Source organism: Schistocerca cancellata, chromosome 8 (genome assembly GCF_023864275.1).
Source record: "Schistocerca cancellata isolate TAMUIC-IGC-003103 chromosome 8, iqSchCanc2.1, whole genome shotgun sequence".
NCBI lineage: Eukaryota > Metazoa > Arthropoda > Insecta > Orthoptera > Acrididae > Schistocerca > Schistocerca cancellata.
This window is the reverse complement of record NC_064633.1, coordinates 414,061,515-414,084,531: the sequence shown is the minus strand read 5'-3', so window position 1 is coordinate 414,084,531 and position 23,017 is coordinate 414,061,515. Positions and strand designations below refer to the sequence as shown.

Here is a 23,017-nt window from a genome sequence, read left to right as displayed (position 1 = left end):
GCTAAGCTGCAACCACTGTGCTGCATTCTATGTAGGCATGACAATCAACAAGCTGTCTGTCCACATCAACGGCCACCGACAAACTGTGGCCAAAAAGCAAGTGGACAACTGTTGCTAAACACGCTGCCAAACAAGATATCCCTCATCTCAATGACTGCTTCACAGCCTGTGCCATATGGATCCTTCCCACCAAAACCAGGTTTTCTGAACTGCGCAGGTGGGAACTTTCCCTGCAATACAACCTACGTTCCCGAACCCTCCTGGCCTCAACCTTTGTTAGTCACTGTCCTCACCCATCCAGCCCCCTCCCTGTTCCCATTCCAGCACTACACAGCCGTCATTTCACCGCCACACCCAGTCTTCTAATTTCTCTCCATTCCGCTACTCACCCCCTCCCCCCTCCGCACCCTTCTCTCCTACCCTCCGTCTAAATTGCAACACTTGGCTGTCCACCACTCTCACCATACTATCCCTCCCCCTCCCCGTCCCAGCCTCCTCCTTACCCCTCCCCGTCCCAGCCTCCTCCTTACCCCCACCCAGTCGCCACTCCCATCATGCACTGGTGCTGCTGTTCACAGTGTGGTCTCAGCTCTCCGAGACTGCAGGTGTGTGTGTGTGTGTGTGTGTGTGTGTGTGTGTGTGTCTACTGCTGACAAAGGCCTTAATGGCTGAAAGCTTTAATTGTGTGAATCTTTTTATTGTGTCTATCGCGGCTCAGTATCTGCGCTATATGCTGAGTAGCAACTTTCCTTCTCTGGTATTGTTACATTCCATCCTGGATTTTCCATTGTTTGATAGGGGATTGTAGTATATTCCTAGTGCTATCATTTAAAGCTGGTTCTTGAAACTTTGTTAATAGACTTTTTCGGGATAGTCTACACCTACCTTCAAGAGTCCTCCAGTTCCATTCTTTAAACATCTCAGTGACACGCTCCCACGGGTCAAACAAACCTCAGTATATGAACAAAAATAATTAATTACTCACAATATAATGTAAATAGATAGATAAAAAAATCTACTCACCAAGTGGCAGCAGGAGAACACAAACACAAAAGATATAACTTTTACAAGTTTTAGGAGCCAGTGGCTCCTTCTGGCAGAAGAGTTCAAGGGGAAGGAAGAGGGATGAAGGAAAAGGACTGGAGAATTTTAGAAAAAGAAGTACAGTTCAGAAAAGTCATCCAAAACCCTGGGTCTGGAGAGACTTACCGGGCGGGATGAAAAGGAAAGGCAAGACTGCACCAGACGAGGTTTGAAAACCTAAGAGCTTAAAGGTGGCAGACAGGATAATGTATGCAAGACAGAGATTACTACTGAAATATCTTACACAAACTGATAAGAGTGAAAAGCAAAGTGCATTTTATGTCATAGGGGTGGGAGGAGGTATGGCAGGAAATTAGAGATGTAGAAAACTAAAATGGACTGAAGAAAGGAATAGTTGCTATGAAGAAATGCTGAGCTGGAAGGAATTAACGTAAATTAAGGCCAGGTGGGTGGCTAGAACCAAGATCAAATTGTAGCGCTAATTCCTATCTGTGGAGTACCGAGAAACTGGTGTCTAAGGGGAGAATCCAAATGGTGTGTGTGGTGAAACAGGCATTGATGTCATGACTGTCATTTTGCAGAGCATGCTCTGCAATAGAATATTGTGTGTTGTCGGTACACACCCTCTGCCAGTATACATCTTTGCTGTATGGACTCATGGTGACTCTGACCTGTTAAAATTCCTGGAATCTTTAAATACCTTCTCTCAATTAAATTTCACACAGTCCTATTATGAATCCCAAGCCAAGCCACTTTCCTTGATGCTGCTCTCATCCCCACCGAAGGCCAGCTACACACTTCCCTCCATGTTAAACATACTAACGAATAACAGAACTTAAGATTTTGACAGTTGCCATCCTTTCCATGTCAAATGTTCCCTCCCATACAGCCTTGGCACCCGAGGCAAACATATTTGTTTGGATGCAGATACTTTACAGCAAAACACCACCATTCTCACCTTGGCCTTCACTGGACGTACTTTCTTTAACAGCCTAGTTCAAAAGCAGATTTCCCAGGGCATCACATAGAAACCTGATACTGCTGATCCCTCTTTTTTTTGTAAAAAAAAACACCTACTACTTTGGAGCACACCACTTGTCACTCAGTATTTCCCTGAATGTATTAAACAGCTACTTCGACAAGGCCATGACTTTCTAAAATCATGCCCTGTCCGATTTTGCCCACCACACCTAGAATGGTGTTTCATCACCCTCCCAATCTCTGCAATATCCTTGTCAGACCCTATTCTGCTCCTGCACCAATCTCCAATCTCCAATCTCCATACCTTATGGCTTCTACCCCTATGACCGTCTCCACTGCGAGACTTGCCCCCATGTGCCCTCCAACCCCCACCTATTCCAGCTCTGTAACAGGCAAAACATATACTATCAAAAGGAGAGCCACCTATGAAATGATACCTGTCATACCAGCTGTTAGGTAAACATTGTTCAACTTTTTACAATGGCATGACTACCACTCAGTTATCATTCAGGACGAATGGGCATAGATAGAGGATGTATACCAGTAACAGAAAATATCCTGTTGCAGAACATGCTGTACAACAGAACTGTCATGACCTCGGTACCTATTTCATCAAACGCTCCAGTTGGATTCTTCCCCCAGACACCAGTTTCTCAGAACTCCACAGGTGGAAATTAGCGCTACAACATGCCTTTGGTTCTCACCACCCACCTGGCCTTATTTTACATTAATCCCTTCTGTATTGGCATTTCTTCAGAGCAAATACTCCTTTCTTCACTTAGTTTTAATTTTCTACATCTGTCATTTCCTGGCCTTTCTATTTTTCGCTGTCCCGCCTCTCACCGCTGTTACATACAATGCACGTAGCTTTTCATTCTTATTGGCTCGTGCAAGATGTTTTAGTAGTAACCTCTGTCTTGCACACTACCCTGTCTTCCACCTTTAAGCTCTTAGGTTTTCAAATCTCATCTGGTGCAGTCCCCCTGACCGAGGGATCTGGGTGACTTTTCTGAACTGTACTCTTTTCCTAAACATCTCCAGTCCTTTTCTTTCACGCCTCTTCCTTCCCCTTCAACTCTTCTGCTAGAAGAAGGAGCCATTGGTTCCTAAAGCTTGTAAAAGTTAAATCTTTTTGTGTGTGTTCTCCTGCCATCGGTTGGTGAGTAGATTTTTTTATCTATTCATTTACATTATAAACCTCTGTATACAGTCAATATGCCCTGTTAGTCCTATTTGGTGTGGGTCCCACACACTTGAGCAATATTCTAGAACCAGTCACACGAGTGATTTGAAAGAAATCTTCTTTGTAGACTGATTGCACTTTCCCTGTATTCTATCAATAAACAGAAGTCTACAACCCCAAATGACTCGGCCTATGTGATCATTCCATTTTATACCCATACAAATGTTAAAACCACGAACACCCGATAATCAACACTCAGTCTCAGCACACCAATGAGTGTGTTTGTTTGGATGTCTATGTGGTGCTGTCCGCACTTCTGCTAGAGGAAGAGCAAGAGCTTGAAAGCTAACATAAATACTGTTTTCTGTTGTGTGTTTCTGTGTGTGTCACACATCAGTCAGCTATAGGTGACTAGCTGACTTTTCTTTATTTTATGTATTATTCCACCAAGGAATTCCAGTGTTGTTATAACTTAAGTGTAATAAGTAAATATTAAGCTATGAGGAGGGGATAAACATAAACTGTTTTCAAAGTACCAGCTTTCTTTTTAATTTATTTGATGAATAGTAATCAGCAATATAGTAAAATTACACAATCTGTGAATTCTCGACTGTCAAAGTGGAAAGACACTGGATTTGAGGAAATCTATTGTTTTGTTGCTGTCTGCCTTCTAATGGCGCAAGTTAAGAACTTGAAATTAAGTTATTATTGGTCCAGAGACACACTTTTCAACACCCCAGTTTTCAGCGAAATTATGTCCCGAGGTTGTTTTTGTCTACTTCTGAGAATGTTACACTTCAGTGATAACTCTGCTAATACTGGAGGCGACAGTCTATTTAAAATTAGGACGATTGTTGACAAAGTTCGTAAGACGTTTCGTAATTCATTTCGCCCACATCACAAGGATTTTATAGATGAAAGTCTCTTGCTGTTCAAAGGACGATTATCTTTCAAGCAATTTATTCCAATCAAGCGAAGTAGATTTGGAATAGAGACATTTGGATTGTGTGAATGTCAGTGGGTATATTTTAGATTTTATTGTATATACAGGCGCAACAACAGAAATTGGGTTCCACAATTTGGGAAAAAGTGGCGACGAAGTGGCAACTCTTATGGAACCATATTTGGAACAGGCTGATATTCTATATGTCGATAACTGGTACTCCAGCCCGGACCCATTCCTCTGGCTTCACAACCATGGAACAGCCACAACATGCCAAAACTGCAGAAGAAATTAAAATGAGGAGAAACTGTGTTTAGGTCCATTGACAACGTCCTTGCTATCAAGTGGTGCAATAAGAGAGAGGTGCACATGTTGACCCCAAGTCACACAACACAAATAATTGAAACAGAGAAGACTGACAGAAATACTGGCAAAAACATAAGAAACCGCAATGTATTGTAGAGTACAATTTGAGTATGGGTGCAGTTGACCATTGTGAGATGTTACTGAGCTTAATGGGATCAGTGCGTAAGACTGAAATGGTACAAGAAATATTTTTTTTACGTTCTGGATTTGTGCATTCTAAATGTTCATGCTCTCCACCGGTCAAAAATGGCACTCACAGAGTTTCACCTTTCTCTCGTGAGGGAGAAAAAATATGTTACAGAATGGAGAAAAGCTGGTAGGGGAAGGCGCTACAATGACTAGAATCCTCTGCGATTCACAGGGAGACATTTTACGGCTGTCATCGTGAGTGAACATTCGAAGAAAAGTGTGCTAAAGCGCAGATGCGTGGTTTGCACGAAACAGAAAGTGCACTGGGAAACTAGATACCAATGCAAAACTTACAACGTTCCATTATGTGTTGCACCCTGCTTTGAGACTTATCATGCAAAGAAGCATTACTAATCATTGGGAACTAGACCTGAGAAAATTTATTGACACTTTTGAATGAATTACTATTTAAAAAAATAATAATAAAAGGGTATAAATCTATTTTTAACTTTGACAGTGACGGTCCAAAGCCAGGATCGAAAAGAAGGATGGGAAATAGATGCAACAGGTGTAAAATTATTCAATGGAAGCCTGACTTCTTCATATGCAGCAGTTTACTGGCAAATGAACAGACTTGGTGACTGAGATGGTGCAATATCTGTACTGTGGCAAATGTAATTACGCCGAGTACATTGAGCCAGTATAACAAAACCCATACATTAATCTGAGTACGATACATTTAAATTATTAACATGTAACATGGACACTTAAGATTCTTTTATCCTTAGCAGTACAAATGTATATCACACTCTGTCTACTTGTACAAAACAAGTTTTCCATAACCGATTTAAACGCCTCTGATCAACGAGAAACAACATGCCAAAGTTAAAACTCTTTTTTTCAGAGTGATTTTTCTTGCTACTTTGCCTCTGTTGCTAGCCAATATTGAAAATTGAACTCATTGTTCTGGGGAGGGCGGGGGGCTTAAAAATTTGTTGTTCAAATGAGACTGGCTTTGAAGCATTAATAGAAAATGGTATTTGGAAAAGAAGTATCGAATGCAACCATCTTTCATCTTTTCATAAAAATCATCATCTTTTTGACTAATTTGTAGATTAGTGGAAAATAGTAAGGGAATAAATATTTTTATTCCTTATCATTGTGCAGTCAATCTATTGCACTCTAAATTTCATTTTCATCATGCGTTCACACTACTAGTTTACATTGTTTTTGGGCCTGACATTCGCACCCAAGTTTCGTTCCAGTTGTACAGCTTGGTATGTTTTATGGAGCATGGTTTAACAAAATCAGAATGAAAACACCGCATTTTTGACATTTTTACAAAATCTTCAATTTTGTGCTTAATTCATCCAGTACTGAAAAGTACTATGGAAATGAAACATTATATTTAAGAACCTTGTGTTGTTAGGTTACTACATGCCAAGTTTCACGTTCATCATAGCATTAGTTCAGGAGATGCAAGAAGCCAAACTTCGAAATTTTTTTGGGCGCCTAATTTTTTGGCGGATTTACCTACAATTTTCTTGTTCAATATGGTTTAAAACATTCTTTTCATTATTATTCTTAAGAGAACGCATAAAGTTGTACAAGATGGCCAAATTTTATTTCCTTACAAAAACTATTAACCGAGATATTAAAGCTCAAAGTCACCAAAAATTCACGCTGGCTATACGCAAGCCATATTCAGCCGAGAAATATTCAGCACAGGGCGGGTTGAGCAGCATGGGCCGATCCAGTCCTGGCGGCAGCTCTGAGAGACAGGCACACAGTGCAGGTAGACTGATTACGCCACATGCCGCAGCACCTCAGCGCGCCAAGCAGGTGGCGCGCCTTCAACAGTCAAAGGGTTAAATAAAGGTCATAAAATATGAACACACATTTCGTGTAAAAACTGTATGTTATGAATAAAAAGGATTTTGTTTCCTATAAATGCACAATAAAACATTTCACATGCTTTGCAGAGGTATTAATAGACAAATAATGCTGCCTGTGAATCTGCTATTTTGTCTACTAATCCTATTAAAGTAGTGAACTAAAAATATTCACAGTGCAAACAAAAACCGGTAGTCGCTGAAGAACTGTGATTCAGTCGCCCGTAAAAAGAAATGTCAACATGTTTCACCTGACTATGTGTAAAAGCAATAACCATTGCATTATTATTAGGAATTTCTGCTGTTTTTCAGACAATAATGTGACACTGCACACACGACCAATTCTGTGAAAGTATGTAATAAGCTTCTTTAGTGATATTTGCTTGACCAACAACAGACTAGTTACTACTGATGCTATGGTAGTAATGGGGCTGGACATGGAAATGTAGATGGGGAGAGAATATTGGACTTTGCAGAAACACATGAACTAGTCATCATGAACACCTACTTCAAAAAGAGGATGTCCCACCTTTGGACTTACTACTGTGGTAACAACATGAGGCAGATAGATTTCATTCTTGTATGGCAACATGTCCTAAACTTAGTTTTGGATGCAAAAGCTCCATACAAAACAGTTGCTACGCAACACCGCCTGGTAGTTGTCAAACTGCGCACCAAACCTCCAAATCAAAGGAAGAGAGATTGCAATGGCCCAGCACGAACTAAATGGTGGCGACTCAAAGAAGCAGAAAGAGACATCATTTCCTCCATCACTCTTCCTGCTATTACTGATGTGGGAACAACATGAGATGCCCTGAAAGATCGTGTCATAACAGCGGCCCAGGAAAAATTAGACACCACAAAACCAGACCGACATGAAATTGATCGTCAAACATGGCTCTGGGCTGAAGTGGTGAAGGAGGCTGTGCACTTTAAAAAGCAACTATAACAAAAGTTCCTCGCCTCTAAGACTGATGAAAACTGGAAGGATTACTGTGAAGCTAGGATTGCAGCAAAGAAAGCAGTTGCAGCAGCCAAATCAACCTACTTCAGCAAAGTCTGCGATAAACTAGAAACACCTAATGGAGAACAAGAAATTTACTAACTGGCGAAGCAGCACCATAAACAAACTGCAGACACTGAAAAATTCTGTGAAATCAATGATAAAGAAGACAAACTTATCACCAACAGAAAGAAAGTAGCAGAGTGATGGAGGAAAGACTTTGAGGAAGTTTGCAATGAGGAGTTCCCACATGCAACAGTCACCAAGGATGAGGTCGTTGAAGCATTACGGAAAATGAAAAATGGAAAGGCAACGGGGCCAGATGATCTTCCTGCAGACTTGCGGAAATCAATACACTGGGATTCATCTGAATGGTTGACGGATTACTTTAATAAGATCATTGAGGTGGGAAAGATTCCAGCTGAATGGGCATGTAGCACAACAGTTCCAATTTGGAAGCAGAAGGGAAATCCAGCTGAATGTAACAACTACCGCCCAATACACCTTCTGTCACACACCATGGAAGTATTTGGGTGCATCATCGATAAAAGGATCCGACAAATTATCAATCTCTCCATCCATCAATGTGGATCTGTGAAGGGCTATGGGACGACAGATGCTATCCGTGCAGCTTGCCTGCTTATCAAAAACAACTGTGAGAAGTCAAAATGTCTACACTTTACCTTTCTCAACCTCGAAAAGGCCTTTGACCGAATGCCACACAAGCTAATTTGGCTTGATCTGAAAGAGCATGGAGTACCTGAAGAGATCGTTAGGTGGGTCAGACTGCTCTACCAGAACCCGAAGAGCCAGATGCGATCAGCTGCCAGACTATCTGATGACTTCCCTATTTCAGTGGGAGTTCATCAGGGATCTGCTCTCTCACTGTACTATTTATCACTGTCATAGATACCGTCACAAGAAACCTGCAGAAAACCTCACACTGGACATTACTGCATGCTGATGATGTGCTACTTGCCAGTGAAGATAAGAATGATCTTCAACTTCAAGTCCAAGCCAGGAATAATTGTCTTGCAGATGTAGGACTATGGGTCAATGTGTTGAAAACATATTACCTTTTGACAGATTTAAATGTCTCTGTAACCATCAGAATCAATGGCAACAACAAGCCAAAACAGTGGACCCCATCCACACGCGGGACAAATGCTAAGGAAAAAGAAGAAGAAGAAGAAGAAGAATAGTTACTTCAGTAATTTGCTAGTGACAAGCTGGATACCTGATGCACTCTGCACGGACGCAGGCACAGAATGCCAATGCTAATGTGTTCTCTGTCTCTGTCCAACGCCAAATACTCCAGCTGTTGCCTACCATGATAACTAGTAATGCTGGGATATTCACTACATTGGGGCAGTGCTTCTGTCACCACTTAGAATAGTTTACATGCCCATAAAACCATTGCTGCTACTTCTTAGCATAATGCTTGTGGTGTTTGCATTAAGCCACCCATAATGAACATTGTAGTTGTTAAGTACCTTCACCATACTTAAGCCCTTAATACATAAGATTTTTTTTACAATTTATGGAAGATGGTACTTTTTTATAAAATAAAAAAAGTCTTAATGAATTATTTTCCATATGGACCCATAAGGATAGCTTTTAAAAGTTAAAATAATGAGTTAAAAATTTATGAAGATTGCCATTTATAAAATCCTGCATATATTTGTGCACTGGACTTCAAATAATATTGAAGCTTAACGCCATTTTTTAGTTTCTGGATAGATATGGAATTCAACCATGTATTTCGTAATGGATTCTGGTCATCTCTGAAGAGCTGGCTGGAACACAGTAGACATATTTATCTCACACCACTGACAAACACTTGTTAGTTATCTAAAGAATTGTTGGCACTTTCCATCTCCAGTGAAGTAATGTTACATTCTCCTTCACTTTTTGAGTTGCAAAATTCAGTGTGAAACTCAGGATGAATATAGCCATTCATTTTTGAAATTACTGCCTAAACAACAAAACAGGACAGAGGGTGGAAGCATGTTTTTTTGCAGAATATCCAAAGTTGCAAACAGTTAACGCAATGTCCAGTTGCAACCACCTCAACAAAATCATGACAGCCAGGTTACAAATGTAGGAATTGATATTCTCTCATGGCCAACCTCTTTAACTAACAGTGCTGAAACTGATGTAAGTGGCGTTTTACTTCTTTCTAAGATCTGTTCCTAAGTTGTCGAGTACACTTGGGTTTTAAGGTTCTATCAAAATAATAAAAACAAGATAACTCAAAACCTTATGTCAAGGAGTTAAACTAACATGGAAATCAATGCAAAATGTTTTAGGCATACTCCGAAACACACACTACAGACAGGTAGTTTTAGCTGGAGCATCCCTTGCCATTACACCCATCATCCCACCACCAGCCTTTTTACATGCAGCTCACTGTAAGAGGTCCCACTGATGACTTTTCTTTCTAATCTGTAATATTTTTTTACAAGAGTTTTATATTTTTAAATTATTCTCAGTGTGACAGAGGGACACTATATTGTTGGGTGCCTAGCCGTACTTACAGTTCAATATTTATGCACAATTTCAATATTGGCACATACACATATCTGCTAGCAAAATTTCATGTAACATATTGCTTTCTGAATTACTGGTATTAACTGGCAAAACGCTTGATTATTTCAGTGAACTTACTGACCATATTTCCACATCAACCTGCTTTCTGTTTGACAATGGGTAGCCTGTTATTAACTGTGATCGTGGACCTATACCTCAAACATTCTTGAGTGAAAGGGTTTACCGTTTCCCTTCAAGCAAAAATGTTGCTTTTGACACATGAACTAAACATCTGTAAAGAATAATTATTTTCCTAAGAACTGCCCTTCGGGTTACCATCTCCTGCAATTACAGAAGAAAAATTTGTGTGTGTTTTGTTTCTGTCTAAATTCTCTGTAATGGGAAATACTGCCTTACAGGTTGTAAACCTGTAATGAAAGTGGTCCAAAATTTTTTTGATGCTTATCATCAAAGTATTTATAAGAAACATTCATAAGAAAAATTTCTGGGTAACATTTGTGAACAATATGCTTTATAAAGCTCTTTCTTTCAAGCCCCTCCTGTCTCACTAACTTTATACCCATTCTCAACACATTTGGGGAACCATCTATGATTCAAAGAAAATTTGTGGACTACCTTAAGTAAGCTCTTACCAAAAATTTAATGCACTGTTTTTCTCAGCTTCCACAGCTCGTAAGTGTGTACAGGATTTTTCATGTAGCAGTCCACCAAAATATCCAAAGGAGACTAGTCCATCCTTCAACTTCTTTATTTTGGTTCCACACCTGGTACAGATTTGTTGAAGGTTAAATCAACAGGGCCCTTCAGGGCTGTAAGATTTTGTCAAAAAATAAAATTTATTTGAACGGAATGACAGGCCAGTTTTGGTATCTTGGCCGACTGTCAAGTGATACCAAACAGCAGCCACACACAAAAATGGCATAGCAGATGCATATGTCTGTTTCTATTACTTGATAATGTCTTCTAAAGCCTGCTGTTATGTTTAAAAAACATCACTCATTTTCAACAAAAGCCCAGTAGAACAATTGGCTTGCTGTTGTTGTTGTGGCCTTCAGTCCTGAGACTGGTCTGCTGCAGCTCTCGATGCTACTCTATACTGTGCAAGCTTCTTCATCTCCCAGTACTTACTGCAACCTACATCCTTCTGAATCTGCTTAGTGTATTGGTCTCTCTCTACGATTTTTACCCTCCACGCTGCCCTCTAATGCTACATTTGTGATCCCCTGATGCCTCAGAACATGTCCTACCAACCGGTCCCTTTTTGTCAAGTTGTGCCACAAACTCCTCTTCTCCCCAATTCTATTCAATACCTCCTCATTAGTTATGTGATCTACCCATCTAATCTTCAGCATTCTTCTGTAGCACCACATTTCGAAAGCTTCTATTCTCTTCTTGTCCAAACTATTTATCGTCCATGTTTCACTTCCATACATGGCTACACTCCATACAAATACTTTCAGAAATGAGTTCCTGACACTTAAATCTATACTCGATGTTAACAAATTTCTCTTCTTCACAAACGCTTTCCTTGCCATTGCCAGTCTACATTTTATATCCTCTCTACTTCGACCATTATCAGTTATTTTGCTCCCCAAATAGCAAAACTCCTTAGTACTTTAAGTGTCTCATTTCCTAATCCAATTCCCTCAGCATCACCCGACTTATTTCGACTACATTCCATTATCCTCGTTTTGCTTTTGTTGATGTTCATCTTATATCCTCCTTCCAAGACACTGTCCATTCCGTTCAACTGCTCTTCCAAGTCCTTTGCTGTCTCTGATAGAATTACAATGTCATCGGCGAACCTCAAAGTTTTTATTTCACAATTGGCTTAACCTTTATAAAACACATCTAATCCGATACTCAAGAGAGATTTATTCCCACATAATTTGTTGCAGTGGCAAATACAATGACACAGGCTGTTGCCAACTTTTTATCTTCATTACTCTGCGTCCTGGATGGAATAACAATGTTTTGAAGTAGGATAGATTGCTACTATCTGCGTAGACGTGGCATTGAGTGGCAGACATGCATATCGAAAGAAGACTGCTAAATACTATAAGCTATCAAGCACACAGGACAACAATGTTTCAGTAGAAATAGTTACAGCCAGAAGTAAACTCACACATAGAATTGACAAAATTTTTTCCAGAATGAATGAAAGTATATGCTATATATTCACAGAATTTGTTCCATCCACATAGACATAGCACAGGGTTTTAACCAACCAAAGGAACAAGTTGACTTTAGAAGGGGATATAGCACATGGACCAATGAATGAAATAACAGAGTGAGATAGTGAGTATGAATTATCTGTGTGTGTGTGTGTGTGTGTGTGTGTGTGTGTGTGTGTGTGTGTGTGTGTGTGAGAGAGAGAGAGAGAGAGAGAGAGAGAGAGAGAGAGAGAGAGAGAAAGCAAAATCGGTACTAACAATCCTTGGGATTGAAAGTGCTGATTCTACCAATATAAATTCACTGAAGAATACACATGTCAATACCACAGTTTTCATTTTAATTTGTACGATAGTGAGAAATTTAAAATTGAAAGAGGAGATTCCATATCAATGGTCATGGAGGAACTATTCAGATCTTGAAGTTAGAACACAAACAAGGAATGTGGAACACACCTGAACCACCTTTGTTTTGCTGACAATATTGTGCTGTTTGCCTTTAACACCGATAAATTGCAAAGAAAGATTGTAATATAATAATAGAACAAGTCTGCAGGTAGGCATAAAGAAAAAATAGTGCTAATTAACACTGAGGTCACACAACCAGTTGTTGAGTTTCTTTATTATTGGAAATTTACAACAGTAACTGGATGGACATAAAAATAAATAAGCAGAAGAGTTTAAATGGTGTTGTGTGTCATCATTAAACTAAAGAGAGGTTCTAAACTTCACTGGACACATACTGCAATCAGGGTGTATTACTAGAACTGCTTTTGTTGTTGTTGTTGTTGATCGTGGCAAAAATCTTAAGAATAGATTGTGCCTCGATCACTTCACATCAATTACAAGATCTTTCTTTTATTCATACAGTTTAATTTGAAAATAAATTTTCTTCATCACATTATTCGTGCTTTCATTCGTGTGGAATAATCTGTTATTCACAAAACATGATTTTAAAGCAGATATGAATTATTTACAGCAACTTGTGTTCCAACAACCTACTTCCTTTGCTAGTCAGTAAGTGTTCCAAAGATAATATTTACAACAATATAATGTGAAACAAGTTAATTTAAAGCTCTAGGTATAATTTTTATGGTTTCATACTTGCCATTTAATTATTTTAATTACGTGTTTATTTTCACTCAAGAATTTTGTCATGCCACGGAAGTAGTTATCACACGAAGAAAAAAAAATCCATCTGCACCTTGAAACTGACTTTTTGTCAGACATTAACAAGATTTAATTTCATGCTACAAGTGATATGGTTTAATTTTTTTGTGTCTGATTCGTACTGTACACAGTAATGAACAAAAGACATGTGAACAAGTGGTGTGAAATACAAGTGACCAACAAATGTATATCACAGAACTCCACAAACAAGTCCATCACTCATCACAGATGGTTCGACAACAATCAACAGAAGAAAAGAATCACGCAAGGTGCCTCTTCACAAAGCTCGAAGAGTTTGTGGGAGACAAACTTTTGGAAGTGATATTACATTAAGAATGCAGTGACCAACTGACTTAGCCCTAGAATGGATGGACTGGGTCTCTCACACCCAGCCAGGTTTTGTTTTAAAAATATCTGCAAGAGTACACTTCTTATGGATAAGCCATTCATTGTAGCTTTCAGTTAACATTCCTAGAGGCTACTAGTTGTTTCATAATTCCTCTTTGTTTGCCAGTTGATTGTTGACATGGGAAGAAACATGTTCTGGATGTGAGAGATCGAGCCCCCCACCCCATTTACATTAACTTTTTCTACTTATGCCCTTTACTTGTTATACTGACTGTGTAGAATAAAACTGCTCAAAAATGGTCTGGCAGTGACCACTAATTAGTGAATAAATTGAAGAACTTTTATTTTAGAAAGTGATAGTGACAGTTTGGATGTAGGTGCTAATTTTATTCCTAAAAGTGATCGAAACAGAGAGTGCGAAATGAGTGAAGAACAGGCAGACAGCAAAGATAAAGTTGTCTTTCCTGTCAGAAACTATAAGTACACCACTAACACTAACCGAGATACTCTGTCAAGTAGTGGGGTTGATTCCAGTACCTCTTCCACTCAATCACAACCTTGCTATCTGTCGAGAGATAGCTTAACTAAATGGCTGAAAAATATTCCCAACCAAAATGTCCGTACCAGATCTCACAATATAATTACACATTTGCCTAGTGTTTGCCTTTCTGATAATTACACATTTGCCTAGTGTTTGCCTTTCTGATAAAAGGGAGCACAAATATTTTTGTAAAAGTGACACAAATATTGCAAGAAACACTAAAAAGAGGAGTTTTAGACATTTTTTGGGTCTTTCGTGCACGAGGCAAGAGCGATCCCATTGTAGTCTCTTGCTCTAGTAAGATAGTGAAAAACGTGAATTCTCATTTTCCCACAATTTCAGATTCACACATACACGTAACATGAGCTATCAAAAGTGGTTATCATAAATCTTTTCAAGCTGGAGTAAGAGAACAACTATTGTACCACCCTATGGCTGGGTGATGATAGTGTAAATCATTTCTCCTCCTAGCATTATGTATGGTGATGCTAAAAGGACTTTAGAACTTCACTAACATATAGAATTTTTATTGGCATGACTTAAGGTGCCGTCTTGTAGCAAAATGCTTCAAGTTTCATTCACTTATTGTTGTAGCATCAATTTCCGCTACTAGGAATGACAGAAAATTGAAAGTCTTGTGGTTAAGCTGAAGCCTACAATTCAATTCACATTTGGTGTCAGAATTTTGTTCAGATTGGTTGTACCATTTGTCATAACGTATGTCCAGGTCACCCATGAGTTTCTAAGGCTGTCGAGTGAGAGAGAGATCTGTTTCTCAGTACCAGGAAATTAAGGCATCGTACATTGCAAGAGCTTTGAGTTCCTCAATCAACTGTCTGGAGCATGTGAGGAAAATGATTGCACCGGAAGCCATACAGACGAACATTCTTACATGCCGTCACAGACATGGATAAGGAGGCATGTAATGCATTTTGTGCATAAACGTTTACATCAGGTTGAGTAGGATGAGACATTGCTTACTCACTTGGCTTTTGGCAATGACAAATCAACATTAAATATCAGTTAAAGTGAAAGTGAATATATGGGATGAAACTGGCAGCATTTTGCTAGAAGATGACACCCCCTACAACCTATGTAAGCTTTCTTAATAAAATTCTGTAGGTAAGTAAATTTGTAAAGTCCCTATATTTATGAATGTTACTGTTGTTTGAAAACAGTGACTGATTGTTGATAACAAACTTCACACAGGAGTAAATGTATTGTGACGCTGTTGTCAGTATGAACGACTGTTGAAAGAGTTCACCGTTATAAGCTTTAAGGTGGACATCACTCTTTCACACTTCTGTGCAACACAATTTTTTTCCCTCTTGATAAGTAGCCCCAAATATAATACCATCTACATCTATTCATACTCTTCAAACTACTACAAAACGCATGACAGAGGGTACATTCCATTGTATCAGTTATTAAGAGTTTCTTCCCGTTCCATTCAAATATGGAGCACAGGAAGAATGATTACCTGAATGCCTCTGTGCATGCTGTAATTTTCCTAATCTCGTCCTCACAAACCCTATCTGAGTAATATCTAGATTGTTGTAGTACATATCTTGAGCCATATAATAATGCTGTTAATTAATAAATGAACATTAGTGAAAGAAAATAAGAAAAATAAGTTCACTTTTTGAAATTTTCATCTACAAAATCTGATATTATCTGTACTGCAAAAGTTGCTGAGCAAAGATGTTTAAGACTATGTGTAACATGTGACTTCCAGAAGTTTAGAATATTCTGTTTCAGTTATTGATTTTTGTCTCGTGCACTATTTCTAATTCTGTAGTCTGAACTTGCACAGTACTGAAGTGTATGTATTTTGTTTTATCTAAATTCAGTGACAGTCTATTTGCAGAGAACCTGTTATTAACTTTCACAAAAATAGTTACATTTTCTAGTGTTGAAGTTACTCAATTAGGTTTGATTACAATATTTGCATCCTAAGTGAAGAGAACTATTTCCGCTTCTTGGACATATAAAGGAAGATCATTCAAGTACAACAACAAGAAAGAGAGCAAACCCACTATTGATCTCTATGGTACACCTATAGTGATTAATTCCCATACTGTTTCATTGTATACATTCCCTAAGTTTATTAATGAAAACACCACATTCTTTTAGTCACACAGTATGAAAACCTGCGATTACAAAGGTATCTTATACCATAATACTCTAGCTTCTCTAGGGGACTGTTGTGAACAAATACAAGCTGGTAATATTTTGTCATTTAAATTTTGTATAAACAGTGAATTAAAAAATTGCACGTTCTTTGAAGAGCCCACTTCAAAACTAAGTACTTTATTGTGAGAGATGTTTTTATGGTTCTTGGATATATTATTTTTCCCACTGCCTTTGAGGAGGAGGTAAGTAATGGGACTGGTCAGCAATTATTAACATCTGTGTCATTACTTTTATAGTAAAAATGGCCGACAACAGCATATTTCAGTCTAGAAATATCCCCTACAATAGTGATGTATTGTACTGTATGTGTGGCTGAACACATTATATACAATGTTTATCCAAGAACTTCCAAGATGGTTTTTACTCCTGATGTACAAGCAACTTAAGTGCAGAAATTATGATGACAGCTTGAACTAACAACTGTAAACAACAGATATACATTTGACCAGTCGGCTGTGAGTTGGCAGTGTTTAGTGGAAGTGCAACCATAGTGTGTCAATGTCGACGTGTCACAAACTACAATGGAGCAACATCTCTAAATCAAGTGTTCAAGACTTTCTACAGAATGTTTTCAAGAACAGAAAAGTGTATTGAAAGTTTGTCCTGTACACTTTGAATCTTGAACAAAAACAGTAACGTGCAGACGCCAGTGGCAACCTGATTGAAATGCAAAAAGCGGACAATTATTTTCTGGCAAAAAACATGGGCGATTAAAGTGTTATCAATACGAACCAACCACAAAACAAAAAGTGCAGAAATTCATATGAAGGGTCAATACCTTGATGCCCTAACTGTCATTCAAGCAAATATGACGCATGGGAGGAACAACATCGCAATGAGGGGCTTTTCTGCCAGTTTCACATGGTTATAAGGATGCTGTGTGTGAACTCAAGTGGGAGAGGGTGGGGGGGTGGGCGGTATGCAGAATTCCTGAAGTATTACAACCAACATGTTAACATTTATTTATTTTTTACGAAACTAGCCTCAAAACTGTTTGGATCGACTGGGTACATGCGAAGTACAGGATTTCAATACTTCACTTGACGCATTGCTGACTCCATGAGCTTTTGGTTGTGAAAGTGCATTACATTCTCAATTACTTTGAAAGCGCATAAGATGATTTAAATTCACCTTTCTGAATGTGGAAGTGCTTTTTGCATAGTTTCTATTACTTTATTGCTAGAATTGTATATGCCAATCTTCTGAGCTATTTCACGAAGTGATATTAAAATATGTCACTTCCCTTGACAATATCACATATATTTGCTTGTTTGCTTTAATAAGAAAGTCCTTCCATTCCTTGCCTTGTTTTCTGGTTTTCTTTTAACTATTTACCACATAGATTTAATTATATCATCTGAACTGTTGATTTTAGATCTTTTTTTTTAAATTTTACCCATTTTCCTTAGGACAGCACAGTATTTCTAGTAATATGTACTCAGTCCTACTTCTCTGCTGGTCCTAACATTTCAAACAATATATTTCCTTTTCCTTGCATTAGTATTTTCACTACTTTGGAAATCCAGGTTTTCTTCTCGTTGGTTCCAAATGTTATTGCTTTACATGGAAAGTAGATGCTAAAGAATAATAGTAATCTATTTATTAATAGATTAAATTTGGTATTGACATCTTTCACATAAGCCTGGTGTGTGATTGGAGTTTGTTGTTAGGTGCACACACATCACTGTGTAGTCTACATTTGTAGCTGTTCCTTAACAAAATGTAAAGTGCTGGGAATAATTTATTACCAAAATACACTTCGTTTACATTCTATTACCTGTTTTGTTGCCTCTCATTCCCACTTGTGGCTCATAGTTTCTTAGCATGTATCTGCACTTAATTTATTTCAGAGCTCTTCATTGTACTTTCCGGCGTTTTAGAATGACAAAATAAATTTTGTTCATGGTAATATGTATTATTTTCCAAATAACATTATTCAAACAGAAACCTACACAATGCTCATAGGAGGGTTTTCGTTGATTCCCCCTCCTCCCCCTTTCTTATTTGTACCCACTTGTTCCTTTCCCAGTATAAAAGATCATTCAATACCAGTCTTTGACAAATAGTCACACTCTCCTTTTTGTTTTCTCCTAGTGAAGATAATGAGAATCATTGATATCATGAAGTTCTTTCAAGAAGAGGTATGTTTCAAGAAATAAATTGTAAATGCAAATTTAAACTGACGGTCAGATGCTCAATGATATCAAAAATGAATTTGGCAGTGGATTCAGTTTCTTAGATTTTGATTTTGTATAAGACTTTTTCAATTGTTCAGTCCTCCAAGGTCTGAAAAACAAAGCTCATTCAAATGAGGCTGAAGACAGGATACAGCCAAGATATGTCCTCAACAGGTAATTTGTGTATCAAGACATTCATAATCCAGAGAGCTGTCAGTTGCTGTAGGATGTGGCTTCTGTTTCAGTCTGCAGCATTACAAACACTATGAATTTCGGATGGTATTTTTAGTTACTTAGAAACAAAACAAACAATTACTCTAAATACATTTTGTCTGGAAGCTGATGAGTCAGGCCAAGAATAAGTGATTGGTAAGCTACAACAGAGGAGCTAAAAAACTTGCTTTCAAGAATTCCATCATTACCCTGACCCATCACTACTGTTCAAATATCTGATCGACTTAAGACTGTATCCATGCCCTTCACACATTTTTCTTTTTAACAAGTTTTTTTCCTCAGTGTTACTTAATAACCACAATGATGTGAATTAAATTTGTTGATCTAATAAATTTTAAATTTCATGGAACTTATGTTGTTTCCATATTCCTTCATTACCACAGAAGATTATTGTGAAAAAAACCATTAAACCGTATCTCATAAGACAAAGATACATTTAAGTTGTTATACTAAGTCCTGTTTGGTACATTGGATGATGTCAGGTGATTACCACACAGAACATGAATTACTAAGCAAATCACATCACTCATTCATTTTTCGCAAGGTCCTTGTTGCCTGACATTTGCCTCACCCATCATATGTGTGAATATATATTCTGTGATAATTTCATAGAGATCAGACTACAGGGGTAGTTATGTCTTATTTTGACAACTAACTGAACAGATCAGTGTGGAAAATCCATGTAGGCTTCTTGGGAAGCCAAGGCTTCATACATCCACATCAAATGTAGAAGTAACATCTGTCATAAGATAGCTTAAGAGAGACCCTTCTCTTTCACTAAAATTTAAATGGACAACATACTGGTTCTTCACCTGAAAGAAAATGAGTGACAGATAATGCAGCTACATCTAACTGTTATAAGGAAAAAGTTACTGCATATTTCTATCTTTTGAGCTTCTTTATGGATTCATTGCTGCACTGAACACAAAATGCTCTTAACGTGATATTAATTTGAGATCTCGTGTAAACCCAGTCCAAGAATGCATCTTGCATATTGTAAGACCTTGGTGTTGCTCGTTCTTTGAACTATAAAGAGGAGAACGATATTTGACAATTTTTCACTCTCTCCATTATGAACATAACAGACACAGCCACTAAACTGCAGGAATTTAGTCATAGCTAGACTGTCTGCAGGTATCTGACAGCTTGATCTGAAGATTGCTGAATGGTTAACAAATGAAATACAAGCAGGAGAAAACTTAGTTATGGCCAAATTCCTACAAATTTATGGATCAAGTAATACACAATTTGAGAACGTTTAGATTCACATGACATAAGCAGCAGGTAACACTGAGACAACAGAGTGGTGCGCTACGTAGTACACACCAACCATATCAGTGTACTCACTCCAGGTGTATCGCTCCATTAGCAAACAGAGACAATGCACTATTACACTGGTGGACAGCAGTTGCTTACAACTGAAGAGCGTAATACGCCCTCCATCGATTTAAATACTTCTCATAGGAAAAAATGACATTAGGGGAAAAAAAAATTGTTTTTATGTCCCCTACAACCTCCCAGAATTTATCAGTTTAAATACTTTTCACCCTGTAGACTTACACGATATGTACCGGACATTAAAAATAACATGAGTAATACCAACATCATCGTACACACACAGCAGAATGGTGAATTTTGCTCCATTTTCAAACAATAGTGGTTATTGTTAGTACGGACCACGAAGGTTGCAATATTTGTGTCCTAGTGCCCATTTGCTTGAAATCCATTTTAAATGATACCAAGAGGGGGTAGTGAATTAGAATGCTGTTGAAGGTGCAAAAATCTAACAATATACTGCAAAAATATCTTGCCTGCATTGTTCCACATTAATTGTAGTGAATGTAGTTCATATGCTGTTCTGGGTATGCATATAACACAGTAAAGCTTTACATTACCTTTAATGGAGACACAAGACTCGGAGCTTTTACAGCGTCACTTTCAGTATCTTCTTCACTACCTACATCATCAGGCAAAGCAAGTACCCTCTGAAAGTGATGACAAAAAATCAAAATGATGTTTTGGTTACGCAAAAATATGCAATTAAAATTATCACTACATTATTTTCATAATTTCCTAACTGTTGTAAAGTTTTATCAAACATTGTATGCTGATATTGTGCAACAGGCATCAGCATATCAAATATATTTCATGTCAAAAAAAAGTGTCAAAGGAGTGATCAGATACCAGCATCATGTTTCAGAATATCTTCACTTCAGAACATCTTCACATATGTAAGACTGATCTATGCACCTTTTGACCGGTACAACTTGTAGATTTTCTTATTGGGCGAGTGCTTAGTCAGAAAATTTAGTATCATAACATAATGAGTGATTAAAGAAAGGCTGCACAATACATTCAAAACATGCATGGCAATGGTGTTGCAAGATCAGTGATGATATTTTGTGGAAAGTAAAATCTTTCAGTAACAACAAAGAAATTCAGAAAGACAAAGTATATATCCACTTGGTATAAAGAATGTGGATAAATGCAAGATAATGTGCACTAGTAGTAAAAATCAGTACCATTAGTGTACAGCGTTAAAGGTATGCAACTTAACTCAGACATGTTGAGAAAATACAGGGTGTTTCAAAGAGTACTTTATAACTTTAAAAATTCTTATTTATCGAAAGAAGACAGAGTTGGGTTTAGTGTTATTTTATAGGAAAACATTTTTTTTTTTACCTTAAACTAAAGATGGTGTGTGTTATTTTGTAGGGAAACTTTTTTTTTTTTACCTTAAACTAAAGATGATGTATGTTGCTTCTGTGGGATATCCTACTCACATCCCATCATAAGTCAATTTCTTCCCAAACTCGCTGTAGCATTACAGGTGCAACTTGCTCAGTGGCAGTGTAAATTCTTGCTGTAAGTTCAGGTAGACAAGCTGGCATAGGAGGTACAAACACAATATCCTTGATGAATCCCCATTTTATATGGGGGCCATGCAACTGGCACATCAATCCACTGACCTGGAAAGCGGTCACTGAGAAAATACCAGACGTCAGCCAGGTAGTGGGGTGGTGCGCCATCTTGCATGGAGTAAACATTTCGTTCATGGTCATCCTCATCGATCTATGGTGTCAAAAATTGTTGTTAAATATCCAGGTACACTGTCCCATGGACTGTTCTTTCACGAAAAAAAAGGGGGTGTTTCTTTGTTCTTGCTCAATGACAAAAAACATTCAGTTTAGGGCTATCATGAACATGTTGCAATGTTTGATGTGGATTTTCACTGCTACAAATCCTACAGTTATGTATGTTAACCTTGCCACTTAAGTGAAAAGTCGACTCATCAGAAGTGATTTTGTCCACAAAATGTTCATCCTTATGTAATCGATTTAACGTATCCGCACAGAAGTTCTTGGGAGCAATTTTATCATTGTCTTTTGTTGCTTGTATGATGATCAATCTGTACAGTTTCAAATGCAAACGGTTTCTCACACATACCAGACAGTTTAATGTGGGACTTGCCAGGCCAATTTCATAGAGCTGCTGACATAGTGTTGTCTCACTCGCTCAACAACATTGTCAGATGTGCTGGGACGACCTGATGATTGCCCATGTCTTACCGAGCACTCTGTTTCTACAAAACATTTATGCCACTCATAAGCTGTAGGTTACTAGGAGGACCTATAGCGCAATTGGCATGGAAATTACGCTGAACTGTTGTCACCGACTTTGATTTACAATCCAAAGCACACAGCTAGCATGCTGGGGTCCAGTGAAGGCACCCATCTTTAACGCAACTGCTGCTAGCACTCCTTACAGTGCGAATCCGCACTAACACACTATGCGAGACAAAACCTGATATATTTCCCTACAAATTGATATTACTATCACCTCTGTAGGTACTATGAATTAATACGAACTTTCAAAGTTGTAAAGACCTTTTTGAAACACCCTGTATCCAGGTATCATATTGTTAAATTATTAGCAGAGAAAAGAACAACAATCATTTTCAGGGAGGGCATATTGCTAATGAACATTTACTGGGACAAATTCTGTAAAAGTGTAGAGCAGCAATGGGTGGCAGAGAGGACTGTCTAGATATCTTGGGTGAACTGCTGTTGAATAATGTTTGAGTTCCCCGCC

The 23,017-nt window shown here is 38.2% G+C and overlaps 1 protein-coding gene across 2 annotated transcripts in view; it reads right to left on the bottom strand.

Annotated features, from left to right (window-relative positions):
• LOC126095301 (ubinuclein-2) overlaps nucleotides 1–23,017 on the bottom strand; it is a 381,847-nt gene that overhangs the window by 214,742 nt on the left and 144,088 nt on the right. For both annotated transcript variants that reach the window (XM_049910091.1, XM_049910092.1), the window contains one exon: nucleotides 20,821–20,910. In XM_049910091.1, the coding sequence (XP_049766048.1) occupies nucleotides 20,821–20,910 (90 nt within the window). The remainder of the gene's footprint in view (nucleotides 1–20,820; nucleotides 20,911–23,017) is intronic.